The sequence below is a fragment of the Balaenoptera borealis genome (genome assembly GCF_965194805.1).
Source record: "Balaenoptera borealis genome assembly, chromosome: 13".
In the NCBI taxonomy this organism is placed as follows: domain Eukaryota; kingdom Metazoa; phylum Chordata; class Mammalia; order Artiodactyla; family Balaenopteridae; genus Balaenoptera; species Balaenoptera borealis.
The window spans coordinates 25,580,878-25,600,396 of NC_138870.1; the positions used below are offsets into that span (position 1 = coordinate 25,580,878).

Consider the following 19,519-nt stretch of genomic DNA (forward strand, 5'->3'; position numbering starts at 1 on the left):
CTGGTTATTACCACCAGTCAGTGGCACTAGGTTTAGAGAATGATGAGGAGGCTTTTACTTTCACTTTATATCCTTTATATTCAAATATGATCATATATTGCTTTTAAATTTTTTTAAATAGTTAATACAATTTTAAATGAAAACTAAAGTGTATTTATGATTCATAGTGCATTAAAGATTATAGGACTTTCCTAAGATCTGATAAAATCTTTGAAAGTGTAAAGATTATATTATATACTATATTCTGCTAATATTTCATCCAAAGAAATGCCTAGAGAAATATATTAATCTATGAATAATTTACAGTAGACAAAAGAGACAAAGCATGATCTAATTTCCATGGACCACAATACTTTGTTTACTTATTACCTCTGCCACTCTTTTTGCTGTGGTGAAAGATCAAATATTGCCTGAAATAAAGGAAAACATAATCACTAGCACTGTCAATTTCTCTTGGCTCTTATATCATAATTTTTAAAAATTTTCTTTGACCAAGGAACAAATTTATAATAACATTAAAAACAAGTATTCGTTATTTACATTTAATCTTCCATAAGTCAAACCAAAAACATTTAAAATTTTACTCAAAAGTAGTATAAAGAGATTTCTCTAATTGCGAATATTTTTCTATTACAGTTATCTACATTTATAGGAATGGATACAATGCAATCTATCACATGTACAAAATGATATTTTAAGACTTAAAGTCATTTAAATGATGCCAGCATGAAACTTAAGTATTTAAAAGAGAAGAAGAAATGAAAAAGACATACATCTTAAGTATAATATTCAAGCATCCAAAGCCCATATTCTTGCCAGGAAAATACCATGATAAAATCAAAAAGTTTTGAAATGACCTAACAATGTCACTATAATTCCCAAATGTATTAATCAAGAAAGAATAATTCAAGAAATTTTATCTAGGCACTATGTTCACCAATTCAAAGACAAACTTAGCGACTTTGTAGAATCAGAGGAAAAAAGGCAAGCTTCTCACAGTTTGTGGCAATATCCACAATTTAATTTTCCAACAAAAAGTCCACTTTTGCTTTTTATAAAGGCAATTTATAACAAGGCATATTAATTCTACTTTCTAACTTATCAATATTATTAATGATCCCTCCATAATCATGCCCTAACCTACTACTCTCTCACATAAATCCTCTCTTTAACCCCTCATTGCATCAGACAGTTCTACCTCTGTGCCTTTGGTTATTTAATTATATCAACCTGGAACCTTCCTCTCCTGTAATTGTGACCCTAATGTCAGTCTAAATTCTATACACCATTTGCTCTAGGTTAATGATTATAATGAAATACTTTGATTACTCCTCCTGCTGAACTTGTCTATACCTTGCCTCCCAACCTTTTTCACACCACAGCACACAAAGAAAATGCTATAAAACACACCATGGCAAACAGATGAGGCTACATGCAACTGCTCCCCAGTTACCTTGTGAATAAAACTACTGACAGCAGGGACTATGTGATTCTCCCTTTGACTTCCCCCAACTGCTCGGTATAGTGCTTATTAACACAGCGGGTAAAGAACTACTGAGTGGCCTACTTTGTGCTCGGCACTATGCTACTTAAATCATTATCTCACTTAACCTTCGTAACAACCTTGTGAGTTTGTTATTATTCTCTCCTTTTTATATATAAAAAAGAACTCAAAAGATTAAAAATTTTTTTCAAAAATCACAGATAATGAAGGTCAGTATATAAACCCAACTATGTCAGATTCCTCACTTTCTCACATCCCTAAAAGTAGTTATTTTCTTTAAATAAATAGTAGCTATCATAGCATATTGTGTGATCATGGTTTAGAAACCAGTAAAATTATTAGAATTAAGTTTTTAATATTCAGACTGCATATGAAAAGAATGAGTGAAAATTTAAAAACAAGTAAAAATTATCTCAAATAATTTTACATTAATAATAATTCTTAAATATTTTAATATAAATTAGGACAAGGGAAGGAATACTTACGAAACACTGTTAAACGTTTTAAAAATTACTGATAAAAATATACAATGACATATTTTTAAGTTTCTAACTTTCTGGCTAAGACATGACTTTTAGTTCATGACAGTTAAATTAAAATAAAACTTTCCTATTCCACAAATGATTGAAAGAAATGGCAGAAACTGTTACAATGGAATAATCAAAGATCTTGCCACAATTACATAATTCTAACATATTCATCAGTGCCTAATACCTGCAATTCATTATGCTTTACATTTTGTGAGCTATAAAGAAGAAAAAATAAAGTAATTGCTTTTCAGGAGCTTAGAATCTAGCTGAAGAGACAAGCTGTCCAGAAAAAATATTTATTAAAAAAATCGGAGACTTAAATAAACGTGAAGAGAGTGGGAGTGACAGACACTCAGTATGGAGAGAATACTAGAAAAACAGCATAAATAAATTTTAGAGGATAAGTTCAAGATGATTATCTCCTCAAATTCTCACAATGTCCAAAGAAACAGAAAAATGAGGACACAAACTGTATCATTATTTTAAATCATTTTAAATTAGCATCCATATGCTGGAAATTATCAAAAACTTATGCAAGACAGCATACAAGGGAGACTAAATTGAGGAAAGAGCCCAACACATAATTTATTTCATGGGACAGGAAAATCCATGAAAGCAGTAAATCCCCAGTTCAGAGTAACAGAGGAAAACAGGTGATAAAAGATAACAAGACACTTGAGGAAGAGACAGCCACCATCCTAAGAAGACTTCTAGCAGTTCAATCGAGTGCCAGAGACCACATCACAAAGGGCATTCCACAGCATTATTATTCCCAGATTACATGTGACCTGGACTGTATTCTAAATTAAGCAAAAATACTGCTACAGCTGGCTGCTAATGAGGACAGTCACACCAGTTAAAGAAAAAAGGAATTACCCTAGCTAAATTTAACCTGTCAAAACAAATACAGAAAAGGAAATTTGGGGTGCCTTGGTGAACCACTCTGCCATCCTGAACCCAATGTGACTTCCTGCTTTCTTTTCAAAAGCATCTGAAGCTCTAATTTTGCTTAGAAGAAACACAGTATATCTAAACTATATATCCTTCTCCTTTCATTTAGGTCTGGAAAAAAAAAAAGTGGGGGCCGGGAGGGAAAGGGAACCGACATAACTCAACAGTCTATCTCAACTCTCAGTCAGTTAACTGGCCATTTATTTTCCCATCCTAAAGATGAACAAGAAAATAGATAGCTAGATAGACAAAAAGATTCATTAATTTGAAAGAAGTGGTAAATCTGAGGTCCGAGGGCTAATTTTCCTCTGTGATACCATTTCTAAAAAGAAGAAGAAAAGTGAAGTTTTTCTAATTATTTCTCAATGAGATTTAACATCATGAAGACAGAAAAAAATGGAGTGATCTGCACTATATCAGAGGTGGAAAATATAATCACTGAATTTTAAAACATAATGAAGGCATTGAAAAAAAAAAAGATTGATCCTGCTTCATCAAGGTCATCTCCCAGAACTCACAGGCAAAGTTCAAAATGTGCATCTTATGCAAGAATTGATAAAAATATTGAGAACCACTCCATGAAATTCAACATCACTTGATAAGAATTTTGAAAAAGAGGTAAAACCATTACTCTGAACATCATTAAAGCAAACAAACAAGCAAAAAACACTTAAAACTTCAGATCATTAATACCATCAAAAGCCAAAAATAACTAAAGGGGATCCACACTTGGATATATAGGATAAATATCTGAATTTCAAAAGTAAAAGAAAAAAGCATATAATAAGATAAATATGTTACCTGCAAAGAAAAAAAAAAATTATGCCAGAAGGCAATAAAGGAATGTCTATAAAGTTTTGAGTGTAAAACACCATAAAGCAAGAATTCTATCCTCAGCCAACCTTACATGTATTAAGAACAGAATGACATAGGCAGTCTGTCATAAAACATAACCCACATATTCTTGCTTGATAAGGAAGTCACAAAAAGTCCCTCACAAAACGATAAACAAAAATAAAGAAACTAAGAAGGGTAGAAAATAAAAGCAATAAAACATAAAGTTGAATCATTATTCCTAAAATAGTATGAAATAGAATGCAAATGTTAGTGTCTGATAATAACCATCTAGATCTAAATTTCCAGATAACAGTTTAACATGCAATAACATGGTACCTGAATTTGTAAGGTTCCTAACCTCATTAAAAATTACTGATATCAATTTTTTGAGTGGCAATACAGGAGTTAGGAAGTAGGGTGGTTCAGAGTGGCAGTAACAAGTTACTTTTTCTTTAGAAAATTTTATTTAAAAAGTGTGTATCAAAAGGCATAAATATATTTTGTTCATGTAAACTAAAAATAATTTGGTAATCAAAACTGACCTAAGAGCTTCCTTTTTTTCTCCTCCACACATTCAGTTACTTCTAATCCTCCTCCATCACCTTTAGTCTTCACTTTGCAACTTTGTTTAAAGAGGGTTCACAACTGTCAATGGTAAACAAAACAACTCAAGAATGCATGGGTAAACATAAGTACCACAATGCCAACAGAGCAGTCAGCAAGGCAGAGAAGCTGGGAGTTCCATGCTTTGTTCTCTAAAGCTTCTTTAGGGCTAGTTCTGATCATGATCTGTTATCACCTACCCCTGTAATGTGATACCTGCCCCTGTAATGTGATGGTGTTTTCTGACAAATTAATTTTATTACACACAACTTGTGCTATGAAAACAATAAGAGAATGTCAGTATTTCACTAGGTCTGGGAAATGAAGGTGTGAAGGAGAGAGGAAGAAGTAAATGCATATGAAATTTCTCCTCTTAGATAATGCTTCATTCTTGATTACAAGAGAAATATAGCTCAAATGTTTTTAAGAACTTAAATTTAGTAAAAGAAGAATACAAATAAGACACAGAATTTCCAAATCGTTAGAAGAAAAGAAGAAAATTTCATCACTATAGCAACTGTATAAAAGAGAAAAGGAAACTGTTAGGAAGCATTAACAAAAAATATAAAATAAGTATAAGATTATAGAGGCTTATCCAGAATGCTAACAAGGCTTTGGTATTAGATATAATTTGGTAATTATATCTATATAATTTGGTAATTAGACATAATTTTTTCTTCCGCCTAAATGTTTACAAAGAATATGGAGTACTTCCGTTTATTTGTTTTGTTTTTGTTTCATTTATTTTTTATTGAACTATAGCTGATTTACAATGTTGTATACTACTTTTGAATTAAGAAAATATATTTTTAAAAAACTAGCTCAGACAAAATTAAAAGCAAATATCAAAACTGTCTTCAAGGGAACAATTCCTCAAAGCATACTATTTAAAAGAACATGTAAATCAAACTTACTGGTTCATAAACTAGACCATCTGCAGATGCAACCATTGTTTCTGCTAAATCCAATACATCTGCTCCAATATCTGCATAAAAAAGAATTAGAAGTTTTATATTCTATGCTGAGAGTCAAACTATATCCACTAACCACTAACATAAGAAAAAATAAATGGAAAAGGAAAAGAGATTTAAGGTTGTTCTTAGATGAAATCTTTTAGAAATTAATTTCCTTAATTGGATAAAATGATTTCACACTTTAAAAAATTTTGTCTGAACTACTGAATTCTTGGTCTCTACTTTTCCAGCAGTAATTTAAGACACAATTTAAGATGAAAAAGCATCTTCATTTTTGAGAACTATACTGACTCAAACATTATCTATCTAGCATATTAACATTTTTCCACTTCTACCAGTATAATTAAGTGAAGCCAGCGAAGAAAACAGAAAAGGGTAACATCACCATTAACTTAAAAGATTTGGATCTGTATTTTAATATGCAAAAGTAAAAGTAAACGGTAGTAAATTGAAACTGTGAAACAGGATATGTTTCTGGAATGTGGGTGTAAAAACCGGTACGCCAAACAAGAAAGAAATAAAGGATATCCCTAAACTAGAACTTCGATTTATAAAAATTTCCTCCAATTTTCTTTCATTTTAATTATACTAATGTGAAAGTTAAATCTCTTTATGGAGAAGAAATTTAAAGAATACAAGCTGGGGAGAAAAACAATTTGTATTCTTAAATTAAGATATCATAAAGGAAAAATAAAGTTAAAACAACCAGTGGCTTTTACTTTTTACTAGCAACTGTTTAAACCATAATCTATATATGCAATCATCAGGTTAAACATGTACTTACACTGACACTTCATGGCAACAGTAATATCTATATTGATTCTCAATTTGCTAAAAGACAAAAAGGAAACATTAGAACCTACCAATTGATCAACAAAACATGAGCAATATATAAATCAACTGATCTATGAAAAACCTGGACTTCATACAGAATAAAATATGTCAATTAGAACTTGGATAGCATTCATATGGGCAAAACAAAGGCACTTTAAAAGTAAAAATTCTATTTTGTAATTATTCCAAAAGCCTTTCTTATTTCACAAGTTTTTAACACAGTATCCTTCATTTTAATGGCAATTCTACAATTAGTAAGTCCAAGCAACTCAGAGAAAAGTATTAACCTCTGTTTACATAAACCTTACATAGACTATGCCATTAAACAATACAAAACTTTCAAAATCAAAAGTTAGGAATTGAAAGCCTTTCTCTCCTTATTTACCAAATAAATACCATACATCAGGCATTGTACCTGATGTCCTACAAATACTATCCTCCTTATTCTTTACCATGGACCTATAAAGTAGATAGCTTCAGTTCTACAAATAAGCCAATGGTGTTTACGGCAGTTTAAATAAATGCCTGGCTTAAGACCACATAACCACTGAAGTGGCATATTGGAAACTAGGTCTGTGTGACTCAAGATAAATGTACCCAAATTACCAGAAAAAAAAAAAAAACCTGATTCTTAAAAGCTTTGCATGGCCTTTTAAAAAGGCTCAACCAATGCCTTATTTTCAAATGCTTAGTTCAAATCAAATTAATTTTCAAATATCAGAATCAGCGCCATGAATAACAGAATGAGTACAATCAGGATCAGTCCTGTCCTGTGCTTCCTATCTAAACTTTTTTTCACTCTAATAATTTTCATCTGGTTTCAATAGGGAGTACAGATTTTTAGAACTTCACAGAGTCTTAAAGTAGTCTGGAGTTCAAACTGTGTTCCAAATAACCCTGGGGTTTAGGCTCAGGAGATTTTATAGGAAGAGGATGAGGCCAAGTAGACAGGCTTCTGGGCATCCCCACTACACTTATGTGGTGAACTACATGACTTCATTTGGAAAGAATCAAAATTATTTCATTGGTGCTAAAACCAAAATAAGAAAAACAACAAATTCCTTAAAAACTAATGGCATTAAGAGTAACACTGATGTTATAGATCAAGAAACTGAGGCCCAAAAGAAGTCGGTTATATGACTTGCCCAAGGTTACACAGCAACTATTACAAATGTTGACTGACTGAATTCTCACTGACCTGAAGAGGAAAGTACTATAATTATTATCCCCATTTTACAGAAAAGGAAACTGAAGCACATGCAGAAGTAGATTTAGTAAGTTCCCTAAATGGCAGAGCTGGGATTGAAATTGAGAAGTAAATGTTTCCTGCTCTGCTATCTAGTGCAATCTAAGTATTATAAACCTGTTATCTTCAATCAATTAAAAAATCCAAATAATACAAAAAAATTAAAATAAAGTATATTTTGTCTCCTAATTAAGGTACTAATATATTCAAAGGTTTAAAAGTGATGTTGTTTACCTTAAAATATAGTTTATACACAATTTACAACAATCAAGCTATAAGCATAAACAATGTAACCTTAGACAATTTATTTTCCAGCTCACACAGATGAGTAAGATATTTCAAAATCTAAAGAGTAAACAATTTCAAAACATCAAACAATTTCCGTCATTTCAACATCTAAGGAAAAACATATTCTCCTAACCTTTTTAAATAAATGCACATTCAATCAGAGAACGTTTCTCTTAGAATTTAACCAGTATTCAAATTATTCTAAAATGTTTTACCTAATGCATACAATTAATGAGGATTTTTCAGTACTATTTCTTCAGAATTAAAATAAACCAAGTATAAAAGGTTAGACATTTTTTTTTTAATATGTTACCTTCAGAGCAATTTAAATCTAAAGGTATTTCAAAAAAAGTTACCTAGAAAAATCCTTGTCTACTTCATATTCATACTTCATCCATGTATCTTGATATACTGAAAATTCCATTATAGTTAATAAAGCCATAGTGGTAAATGCTATTAGAGAAACTGAGAAACCAACAAAAAAAGAAAGAATTAAAACAATTTTTAAAAGGTAAACAGCAGAAAACTATTTTAAGTAAGATTAAAATTAGCAAAGAATACCCTAATATGATTGCCATGTGAACGAATATAATAAAAGCTTTTTCTTAAAATAGTCATTATAAATTTTTTTCTAAAACAGCTCAAAAATGAAGATTTAATGAACATAAACATGAACACAAACATTTGCACTACTGAGAAAGCATTTTATTTCTTCAATATGAAGGACATTTCTCACTAAATGGATTTGTCAAAATTCTACAATACAGAAAACTTTTACCTTGTTATATATAGCAGTGTCACAGATAAGATAAATGATGAAAGTAAGCATAAGTTTTACAACACAAATTTGAAAGTAGTCCCCTCATAATTAAAAATGTATCCATGCCTATAGTCCAATTAAAAACAAAACAAAACAAAACAAAAAAAACTAGCTTAATTTCTTAGATCCTGAGAAACCACAACAATCTGTGTCGGAAACTCAAATAACATTTCCAAATCTCTAATAAAACTCTTTCTACTTTGAAAGCTCCTAAGTATTTCACTTCATTTATAAAAGTAAAAGATCTAACAAAAAGAAAAAGCACTATCATATACTATGACAAACTACACTTAAAATGGATTGTGCATCAAGAACTTGTACTATTTTCATTAACAAAAGTTAATCACAAGAGATTAGAAATAGCAAGCAATTTATTACACATTTTACAAAATGAAATGTCAATCTTATGGGAAGTATATTGTCTTATCAGCTCTTCATGGGGAAAGAAATAATAGTAAATACTGTTACAGTTGCGTATTTTTCTGATATATTTCATTATTTATTTATTTAACAAATACTACTATCTGTACCAGGCACTGCTCTGAGCATTTTATAAATATTAATTTATTTAATTGCTACTGCAACTCTACCTGGTAAATACTGATATCATCCCCATTTCATAGAAGAAGAAACTAAAGCATAGACAGATTAACTTCCTCAAGATCAAGTAGTTAGGAAGGGGCAGAGGTGGAATTTAAATCTAGACAGTCTGATTCCAAAGTCTAAGCTCTTAACTATTACCCTATGCTGCCTCTCTTCAGTAATGTGAATGTCTATAATGTCTAAATTGACTTATTCTTAACCAAAACAGACTGAGGCAGTTTCAACATCATTAAATAACTTCAATTCTATTTACATATAAGAATCTCGTTAATATACGTATACATAACTCAAGAGCACCAAAGCAGTAAAACTGGATTAATTTGTTCAGTAATGTTTTAATAAACACTGCTAAATGCACAGACTGCACTGGGTTGGATGCCAAAAAGAATATATATAAGAATAAAATTAAGGCAAATAGTGTGACATGAGGACAGTCCAACTATAAAGTTACTGCACAGTTCATTGATGAGTTCTTCCTCATGGCTACATTTCTGTATGTTCTTGATTGATAACTTAGAAGTTGCGCTTACTGAAGGAGTTTTAATTTGAACTGATACTCACCTGTACCCCCACTGGCTGAAGTCTCTACATAGCTGTCAGGAACTTTCGGAAAGGCATCCAACTCTTTCACCAAACTTAAGGTTTTCTTCCGATTCAGTCGCCTCATCTTCAGGAAAACCTTCTTCTTCTTTCATATAGTCATGCTAAGGAATAAAAAATGAATAAATGAATCCTCCAAAAAGATTAAAAGGTTTCTTTTATTTTTAGATAACTGACAAATGTCCTTGGAACAACGTAACATTCTCATTCCTCCTTGAGAAAAAAAAAAGCTTAACACTTATCCACATCTCTTTTTTCTCCACTTCCACCCTGACAAAAAGTACTAATGAAAGGCAATTTACACACACACACACATTAAATAGCCAAAAAAAGTGAAAAGCAATTCAATCACATTTGTAATATTTGAATATACAAATTAAAATAAGAAAGTTTTTCTCCTATGAAATTAACAAAACATATAAAAATAATACATTCCCAATAATGGATGACAATGAAGTAAAACAGACATGCTCATACACTGCTAACAAGAATATAAATATTCACCACTCTTCTTCTGACTACGTAAATTCCTTTTTTAGGAATGTATCCGAAGGAAAATATCTGTGTTGTGCACAAAAATTTGATGAGGATATTTCTTGTATGGCTATTTTTAAATAATGAAGATAGAAACGAACTCCTCGTATCCAATATACAAATTACAGTGAATTAAAAGTTCTAAATCTATGTAAACACTGAAAATCTTATAAAAGAAAACATTTAATGATGTAATAAAATACTCATAATATATTAAGCAAAGACCAGAAGGCCATATTCCAGTTTTATGGGAGACAGGGAAAAAGATATATGGGAAACAAACAGAAAGCCTATACACAAAATGTTATAAGTAGATCATGGGAAGATTTTGTCTTCTTTACAAAATTATGGACTTTCCAAATTATCTGTTTTTATAATAAAAATATTATTTAAAAATTGCTTGCTATTCTCTTTTTGATCAATATGCCAACTACATCTAAAATATGCTAGTCATAAAAATAACTGAAATCTCAAATATTTATAATTTTATATGACTGATTTATATAAATAATATTATAGGTGATACTACAAGCACTACCAGAAATCAAAGTTGTATTGATAAAATCAACACATAACAGAGTAAGTTAAATGGTTGCAAAAGTCACTAAAAGAAAAAGAATGTCTCTAGAAGAAGCCAGAAAGACTTGTCTGAAATCTAAGTAGGATTAATACAGAAAGAACAGACCACAGAAAGAGCATTCATGGAGAAAAATGAGACTCAGGGAAGTAAAAACTGGCAGTAATCATGAACACTGTCCAAAAGAGAGCAGGCCCTAACCAGGGGCACTACTAATCAGTCCATGAAGGAGCCATTGCCCTAAAATGAAGCTAAATGCATTAATGGATTGATTTCATTTGCCATTATAAACACCCAACTAACTCCCCTTGCTGATTCCATGCTCAAAAGTGGCCTTCAGAATATAATTTTGCTTTTCATGTATATGGTTTTCCTAAGGAAAAAAAGAACATGTAGACAAGAGATGACAGTGTTTGATCCCCATGACAGTTATAGAACTGCTCTTCTCATCTGTAAATTAAGCTTCTGAGTGTTTATTAAGCATAAGCCATGCTCCTCAAGTTTGTTCAACTCAATAATCAAATTTATTTTCTGTACCTGCTTAGCAGTAACAGCACCAAGACTGATCCTTCTTCCATCTTTCAATTTATACTCATTCTTTCCTACAGGAGTTAAATAATAAATATGTTCAAGCCACTTATCTTTAAGACAAAACTCTCCACTTAAGCTCAAGTCCAACTCCAACTACTGTACAGATCTCCAGCTGCATACCTACAGCAAAACTTAAAGGTATGAGTTGTCCATATTCATATACTGAGACTACTTCCTCGCCTCTCAACTAAATTTGCTCTCAGCAAGGTCATTAACAACTTGCTTAATACCAAATCCAATGGACACTTTTTAGCCCTTAATCAATTTTGCTTCTGAGAAAATATATTTTCTCACTTATTCATCACTTCTTTTTCTTCTTGAAACAGTCTCTTACCTTGGCTTAGGTAATACTATACTCCTGATTTTTTGTTTTACCTCTAAGACCTTCTTTGTCTTATTTTGCAGATTCTTCTTCCTCTCAGAGGGCACTAGGCCCTCCTCTCAACCTCCACACTTTCCCCAGGTGATCTCCCATCCCTTCCATTTCTATCTACATGTTGATTCCTCTCAAATCTTTGTTCCCAGTCCAAATCTTTCTGCAGACATGTATATCTTTTTGCCTTCTATTACATTTTCATTAGGGCATTCCAGAGACAATTCAGACTAAACAAGTCTAAAAATAAATACTTCACCCTACCAAACCTGTTTCTCCTCCTGTGTCCCTATATTCGTTAATGATGACACATGCACTCAAATGCACAAGCTAGAAACATAAGTTGCATCCTTAGGCTTAAACTCTTCCTAAATGTCTCTCAAATCTGTCATTTCTTTTCCAGGCCCATTGAGAAGTTCCTTAGTAGGAGCTTAGTCTCAGCTGCCATAATCTATCTCTGCATTGCTTCAATCTTCAATCTTTCAATTCACTCTCCACATTACAATCAATAATATTTTTAATACATAAAACTGATCATATAAATTTTATTTTAAAGTATGTTTATAGGTTCCCATTACATTTAAAGAGTTTGGACCCTATCCTAACATGGTTTACAAAGCACTCAAAACACAGGCCCTGCTTATCTCTCTTCAAAACCCAATCCCTCAAAGTCTTAGTTCCAACCATACTAAATCACTTTCTATTCCTTAAACATGCTATTCTCTCTACTATAAATATCCTTCCCCCCCTCCCCCACCTCTACATGTGGCTAACTCCTATTTACTCTTCAAGTCTCAGTCTAAATATCTCTCTCAGGGGAAAAAAAACAAACTTCTATGACCTCAAACATATGAGTTATAGCATGGGCGCCTAGGACATTGTGCCTTTATCACACTATTTATACTTGCTTGTTTAATTTTGTTTTCTCCATTGTAATTTTAGGGCAGGAACTATGTCTAACTTAATCTTTGTATCTCCAATGCACAGCAGGTTACCTGATAAATATTTATGGAAGGAAGGAAAGAAGGAAGGTGGGAAATTTCCCCAGAAAAACTCATGGTAGCACAGCTTTCCAATCAAAACAGTCATACTTAGATAAGTAAATATGTAAAAATATAAGCTCTACAAGAAGAATTTTTGTTTTGCTCACTACAGTATATCCCTAGCACCTACAACAGTGGTTGGCACATAGTAGGTATAGCATTGTTGAGCAAATGAATTAAACTGTGAATTTTACTTTCTAAACTTTCTATATTGTAATGAGCTCTATAAATGCTTTCTTGTAAATTATATGTAAGTATAAAGATATGGCAAGCAGCTAGTTTTACCAACCCTCTAACACTTCATATAACACTTCACCTATCCGGCACTCCTCCCTTAATCATCTAACCAGTGCACTCACTTGGCTATTTCCCAGCCTCTGGCTTCTTCCATTCCTAGTTTTCAAGATTCCACGGCCTGACCCCGAGGGCATGCATAGTGCACTCTCATTGCCTCTCCCCCATCCCGGGATAGAAAGGTGGACAACAGCAGGCTGTGTGTCTCACCTTCTGCTAAGACAGCTCTATTCTACAGTGGAGCACCTTGTCACTCTGCTGCTGCTCCGGTCCCATTCCTGTTAGCTCAGCATTAACCTACACCCAAGAAATTCGTTCCACCTCGAAAACTTGCCAATCTACTCTCTAGAGCCACTGTTCTGACATGAACAAGTCATCCAATAACTTCCAGTTTTTCTAAAAGCAATCCTTCTACCTGCTCTTTATGAAACATGACATTCTCCTGGTGGTAATTCTCTTTGAATCATACTTCATTTCTGAGACTCACAGGTAAAGAAGTAGCATGTTTTAACATGATATCTCAACCATCTCTTCCCTTTTCAAGTCTATCTTCTAATAATAATAATAAACACACATACTACATAGAATTATAGCTAACTTTCATATTATGTGCTAGGTATTATTTGAAGCACTTTATATATTAAATTCATTTAATCCTCTAAAGGACTCTACAAAGTAAATACTATTTTTATTCTCACTTATAGATAAGGAAACTGAGGCACAGAACAGTTAAGTATTTTCTTTTTTTAAAAAATATTTATTTATTTATTTGGTTGCACTGGGTTTTAGTTGTGGCAGGCAAGCTCCTTAGTTGCGGCTCGCCAGCTCCTTAGTTGTGGCTCCTGTACTCCTTAGTTGCAGCACACAGGCTCCTTGGCATGCGAACTCTTAGTTGCTGCATGCATGTGGGATCTAGTTCCCTGACCAGGGATTGAACCCGGGCCCCCTGTATTGGGAGTGCGGAGTCTTATCCACTGCGCCACCAGGGAAGTCCCCAGTCAAGTATTTTCAAGGGCCACACAGCAGGTGGTAGAAACTGGATTCACTGCCAAGCAGCTTGGTTCCAGAGTCCATGCTCCAACCCATAGTGTACACTAACTCACTTCAGCACTTGATTCATCTTCCATTAACACCTGGATATATTTAGAATTTCCTTAATGACTTCAGCACCTGGATCATTCACTGTACTTCTCTTCTTCCCCATTCCATCACCACCCTATGACGCTCATTCTTGGGCACTCATTCAAAATGATAATCCTTTTACCATGTAAGCCTAACAGATATTCTCCAGTGACTTCCATCTTAATTCTATACAAAGCCACACATGAACAAGGCCATGCTTTGGCTCCTCTTAACTTTTAAAACTGTGCCACCTCTAATATCCAAATCACCAATCTTCCTCTCTGAGCAGAAACAATTATCCTTCCAGCTCTTTAATTTCCTCACTAGGGAAGAATCTACTCTTCATTTTCCCTGTGTTCTCAATCCCTTGGATTCCTCCCAGTCATCCAGTTCCACTGTTCCCATTCCCACTCTATTTGCCTCTCCATCCAGCTCGGTCAGACATTTTCAAAAACGCATTTAGAAAGACCCTAGATCAGTGGTTTCCAGAACCACAGAACTGCCATTCTGTTACAAAAGTTTCTGGTCTGTACCTAAATGAAAAAAACAAGGACAATATAGGATTTTTTTTAAGTTAAATTTATTCAGTTTAAAAATCTGTCTTGTATTCTGAGACTACTTCCTTCCTTTTTTTTAATGTGTCGAATGTCCTTTCTTTTATGAAGTGATAAAAGTAGATAGAAAGTTTTTTGTTTGTTTTGTTTTTGGATATCCTCCTTTAATAAAATTAAAAACTGCAATTCTATATCAGTCCTTAAGTCCAGCCCCTTTCCCTGATTTTTTCTATACATTTTTTTGTACTGGTTAACAAAATTTGGGAGCCATTATGCTAGATTCCTTTGCCCATTGGTTGGTGTTGCTCTTCATACTTTGACAATCTCCAGTCCAGTACCATAGCTTCAATTTCTCTCCTGAACTGCTGTGTATACTAAAAAATAAAACAAGCAAATTCCAGGAAGTCACTGATAAAAACTAAGACAATGCTTTGAAAAACTGCATAAGAAATAAGAAACCACCTTTCATGATGGAACACAGAGACACATTATCAACACTCAATCTAAGTAATGTCATACAGCTAGTATTTCATCATCTGTGTCCACGTGAATATAATGAAACTATCAGATGCTTTGCCAAGATTAAAATATAGAATTCATGACACTTTTATGGTCTGCTCAATTAAGTTTAATTACTTCTTCAAACAAAAATGGAGACACAATTTATCTTCTGCTACCCACACTTTATGAGCTAACTTCTATTTTTAATGATATTTAACAATATGAGAAATATTTAATTGGTTAATACACATGGCCATTGTTGTGAGTTGAACTATGTCTCCCAAAAGGATACATTTAAGTCCTAACCCCTGGTATCTGTGAATGGGTCTTATTTGGAAATACTTGGGTTTTTAAAGATGTAATTAGTTAAGAGACCATACTGCATTAAGGTGGCCCAAAATCCAATGATTGGTGCCCTTATAACAAGGCCACGTGAGGATACACAGACACACAGGGGAGAATGCCATGTGAAGACAGGCAGAGATTAGAGTGATGTATCTACAAGCCAAGGAGCCAAGGATTGCCCAGATGCTAGAAGAGACAAGGAAGGTTTCTTTCCTAGAGCTGTCAGAGGGAGTATGGCCCTGCTGACACCCTGATTTCAGTCTGGTAGCCTCCCGAACTGTAAGAGAACACATTTCTATTTTTTAAAGCCATCCAGTTGGTAATTTGTTATGGCAGTCCTATGAAACTAACACAAGCCATTAATAACAATGAGAAAGGAGATGGAACAAATATTACCCAGGCTATCACTGAACTTCAGAAACGAAAAGCAAAACCAGGACTTATATGTAATTTTAAACTACTTGACAATATTGCATTATAATACAATAAATTTTATGAAATATAACTTAGTTTCACTTTACAAACACAGATATCAAAAAAGTACTCATTCTTTTTACTTTAAAACTTTTTACAACAGAGTTAAATTTTGTTTTTAAAATTATTTACACTAACATAATTCAAACAAATCTAATAAACTTCCAAGTGATTAAAAAAAAAAAGGTTTACTTGGAAGCCAAGTAAGATGGTATAAATGTGAGTTTTCTGTGATCAAAAACACTAGGGGTACTTCTAGGCACTTACCAGCTATGTGACAAATTTGAATAGATCCTCAACTTCTCAGAATTCTCTTTTATAATTTTGTTTTAAAAGGAGGGACGTAGACATAATGGTTACCTCACAGTTTTTAATCAAGATAAAAATGAGTCATTTGATAAATATCTGTTTCTAATTCTCAAAAGAAATGCAAAGACTTGTAGGATATTTGAGGTTTATGTTAAAGTCTTCAGGAAGGTGGGAAAGTATCTGAAGTTAGGTGATAATAACATGAATAGACTGAGGATTATATAAATGGATAGAATGAAAGTTAAGAGACTATAGAGTGATGGCAACACAACAATTTGGAAGTACCTAGTAGCGAGATGAAGCAAAGACAAACATCATCCTCCTCAAAGAATGGTTTGACTACAGTTACTACTCAATAAAAGCATACAAAACTGAATTAAATTAATTGAATTAAACAAGTAAGGAAAGTGTGAGGAAAAGGTCAGAGACACATGAAATATATTGACAACAGAACGAAGGTCCCCAAAAGCAAGGAGAATGGGTTAACAAGGCACCTAGGGCAGAAATGACCTAGAACTGACCTAGATTGAAGTAAGACTGCATGGAGTAGTAGAAGGAGGAATGTGTACCTTAGTAATTAAGAGAGGATAACGGCTCAAGAAAGCAAGCAATTGGAAGATGGAGTTTAAGGACATTTTAACCATATAGACTGAAGAGTTTAATCAATTTTGGAATCAAAGAAATTACTTATAAAAGCGTTTTCTTCAGTCTATATTTTGACTAAGAACAAAGGCAACATTTTGTGAGTAGGTATAGAAGTTAGAAAACAAAAATTTAAAAATAACAAGAGCTAACATTTAATGAAAGTTAACTGTATGTCAGGCATTGTTCTGGGTGCTTTGTATGTTTTAGCTCACTTGATCATCACCACTCACTTTCTGAGTTATGTATTATTATTATTCCCATTTTATAGATAAGGAAACTAAGACAGAAAGAGGTTAATTTACCCATCATGACATTAAGAGGCAGAATCAGAATAAATATAGAAAAACTGTTGAATAGGATTTGGAGCACGCACAGACTGCCTAAAAAGTAACTTCTATTAAAAATGTTTCACTATTTCTTCCAATTAAATGACTAATCCTCAAAGAAATTTATCATTTTTTCTAATTCTTTTTTGTTGCTGTTGTTCCAGACTAGTACTGATTTCCTCTGAGACTTTCAAGATTGATATATGTTTATGATTTGTACCCTCAAACAATTACAGCAGTCAGTTGTGACTGAAGTTCATCATCAAAAAGAAAGAAATTCCACCCCACGTTCTCCCCCCGAAGAAAACCATGAAATTTCTTTTTTTCATGTTTTTCCTCTAAGAGAACTGGAATAATTGCATCACTTTGGAGATAGCAATAAACAAATTAAGTAAACAAATATAAGTCCTGAATTCTTCAGTGAACAAGCCTAATTCATTTCTTTATAATGGCTGTACACTAGAGTTCAATGAAATACCTAAGTACAACTGCAAACAAATAAATAAATCCCGTTTTTAATTGTATCTTTATCTGTATCTTCATCTTTAACTGATTCTGAAAGCCAGTCTTGCATCATTTTAACCGATATTTTGTAATTTTGCGTTGTCTCGAGGGCACTAAATCCTAAATATAAAAGTTACTAGAACGTGTTTTCTCAAACAATGACCTATTAATTCTATATACTACCAATACCCAAGGCTATTCTCTACCACGACCTGACACGTTATCTAACAAGGGCTTCTTAATTCTCCGAGGGTTTCAGAAAAGTAGTGACACTCGGACCTGTCTCTTCTACAGCATCTCACCCTGCCCTGCCCCTTTCTCAATTTCCTAAGCGGCGTGCGAACCTCCCGAGGCGAGGCCAAGATCTCGGTCTTTCTTAGAGAGCGCAACTTGCTGCGAAGAATTTGGTATCTGAATGGGGATGGGAGCCAGACACCCGGGAGGATCAGGACACGATCAGGCTGGTCTTCACGACGCGGGACCCTCCGCCCCTGCGGACGGGAGGAGCCACCGGGGCACGGGGCACTGTGAGAAGCAATGGGCCAGGGTCAGCAGCTATGGGAACGCAGCTAAACTCCTTCAAGTTGGAAGACAGCGGAGAGACACTGGACCAGGAAAAGGGGAGTTTCCAGGCGCAGCGCTGCCCAGGGTCCATTACAGTAACGACCCCGGGGGAAGGTAGGTAGACCGGCTCCCCGGTCCGGCCCGCTCTCCGGAAGAGAGAAATTAAGACAGGGAGCCAACGCTATGACGGGCTCTCACCCCTTTAACCACATTCATGCCCTGAACAGCCCTGGAACAAACGAGAAAACAGCACCCAGCGAGGTTTCAGTATTTTACCTTGTGCTACGGTCCCAGCCGACCGCCATGTTTCACAGAAGCCCGGTCGCCCGGGCTCCCGTTTACCCGGAAATATCGCGAGAACAAAAGCAACTACCACCGTTAAAAACGTCAGCGGGGTTGGGGGGGGGAAACGGTGTAGAGTTCTCGCGATATTCCTTTCGCTGACGAAGTGCTTTGTGAATCAAGAGGTGTGAGCCAAGTTAAAGGGGCGTGGCTAAACAGAATCGCGGTTTAAACTTATTTCAGTTGTGATCACGTGGCTAGCAAGGAATTAACTTCTCCAAGGAGAAATTTGTTACCTACCAACGGATACTTAGAGACCACAGAAAGAATCTCAAATCCTATAATAGTACTTCGTTAGGAATGAGATACTTGGGCGCAGGAATTAACATTTGCAGCCCTATCCGTATTACTCTTCCAATCTCTGCACCATGTTTTGTGCCCCTTTATTTTCTTCTGTCAAGAACGTTTAAACTTTCTTTTCCAGGCACAGGTAACGCTTTTAATTATTTGTTAAATGTTTTTCTTGTCTTCTAGATGGTAAGCTCCGTAAGAAATTACATCTGTCTTCCTCATTCTTATACCACCAATACTTCTCTATGCACTCAAATATTTGTTGAGAAAGAAAATTAATACTTCATTCACCTTTTTTCCCTAACACTTCATATTATAAGAGGTAACAGAGGGAACTTTG

General features: G+C 34.0%; 1 protein-coding gene across 2 annotated transcripts in view; it reads right to left on the minus strand.

The window, feature by feature from the left end:
• Positions 1–18,974, minus strand: part of ERGIC2 (ERGIC and golgi 2) — a 39,463-nt gene extending 20,489 nt beyond the window's left edge. The window contains exons 1-7 of one of the 2 annotated variants that reach the window (XM_082352248.1): positions 18,823–18,901; positions 11,439–11,503; positions 9,752–9,894; positions 8,124–8,232; positions 6,184–6,230; positions 5,340–5,410; positions 370–410 (exon numbers count right to left, since the gene is read on the minus strand). In XM_082352248.1, coding sequence (XP_082208374.1) covers positions 370–410; positions 5,340–5,410; positions 6,184–6,230; positions 8,124–8,232; positions 9,752–9,857 — 374 coding nt within the window. In that variant the 5' untranslated portion in view covers positions 9,858–9,894; positions 11,439–11,503; positions 18,823–18,901. Of the gene's footprint in view, positions 1–369; positions 411–5,339; positions 5,411–6,183; positions 6,231–8,123; positions 8,233–9,751; positions 9,895–11,438; positions 11,504–18,822 lie in introns of both variants that reach the window. The other variant, XM_082352247.1, reaches the window with a different exon arrangement.
• Positions 18,975–19,519: the final 545 nt, after the last annotated feature.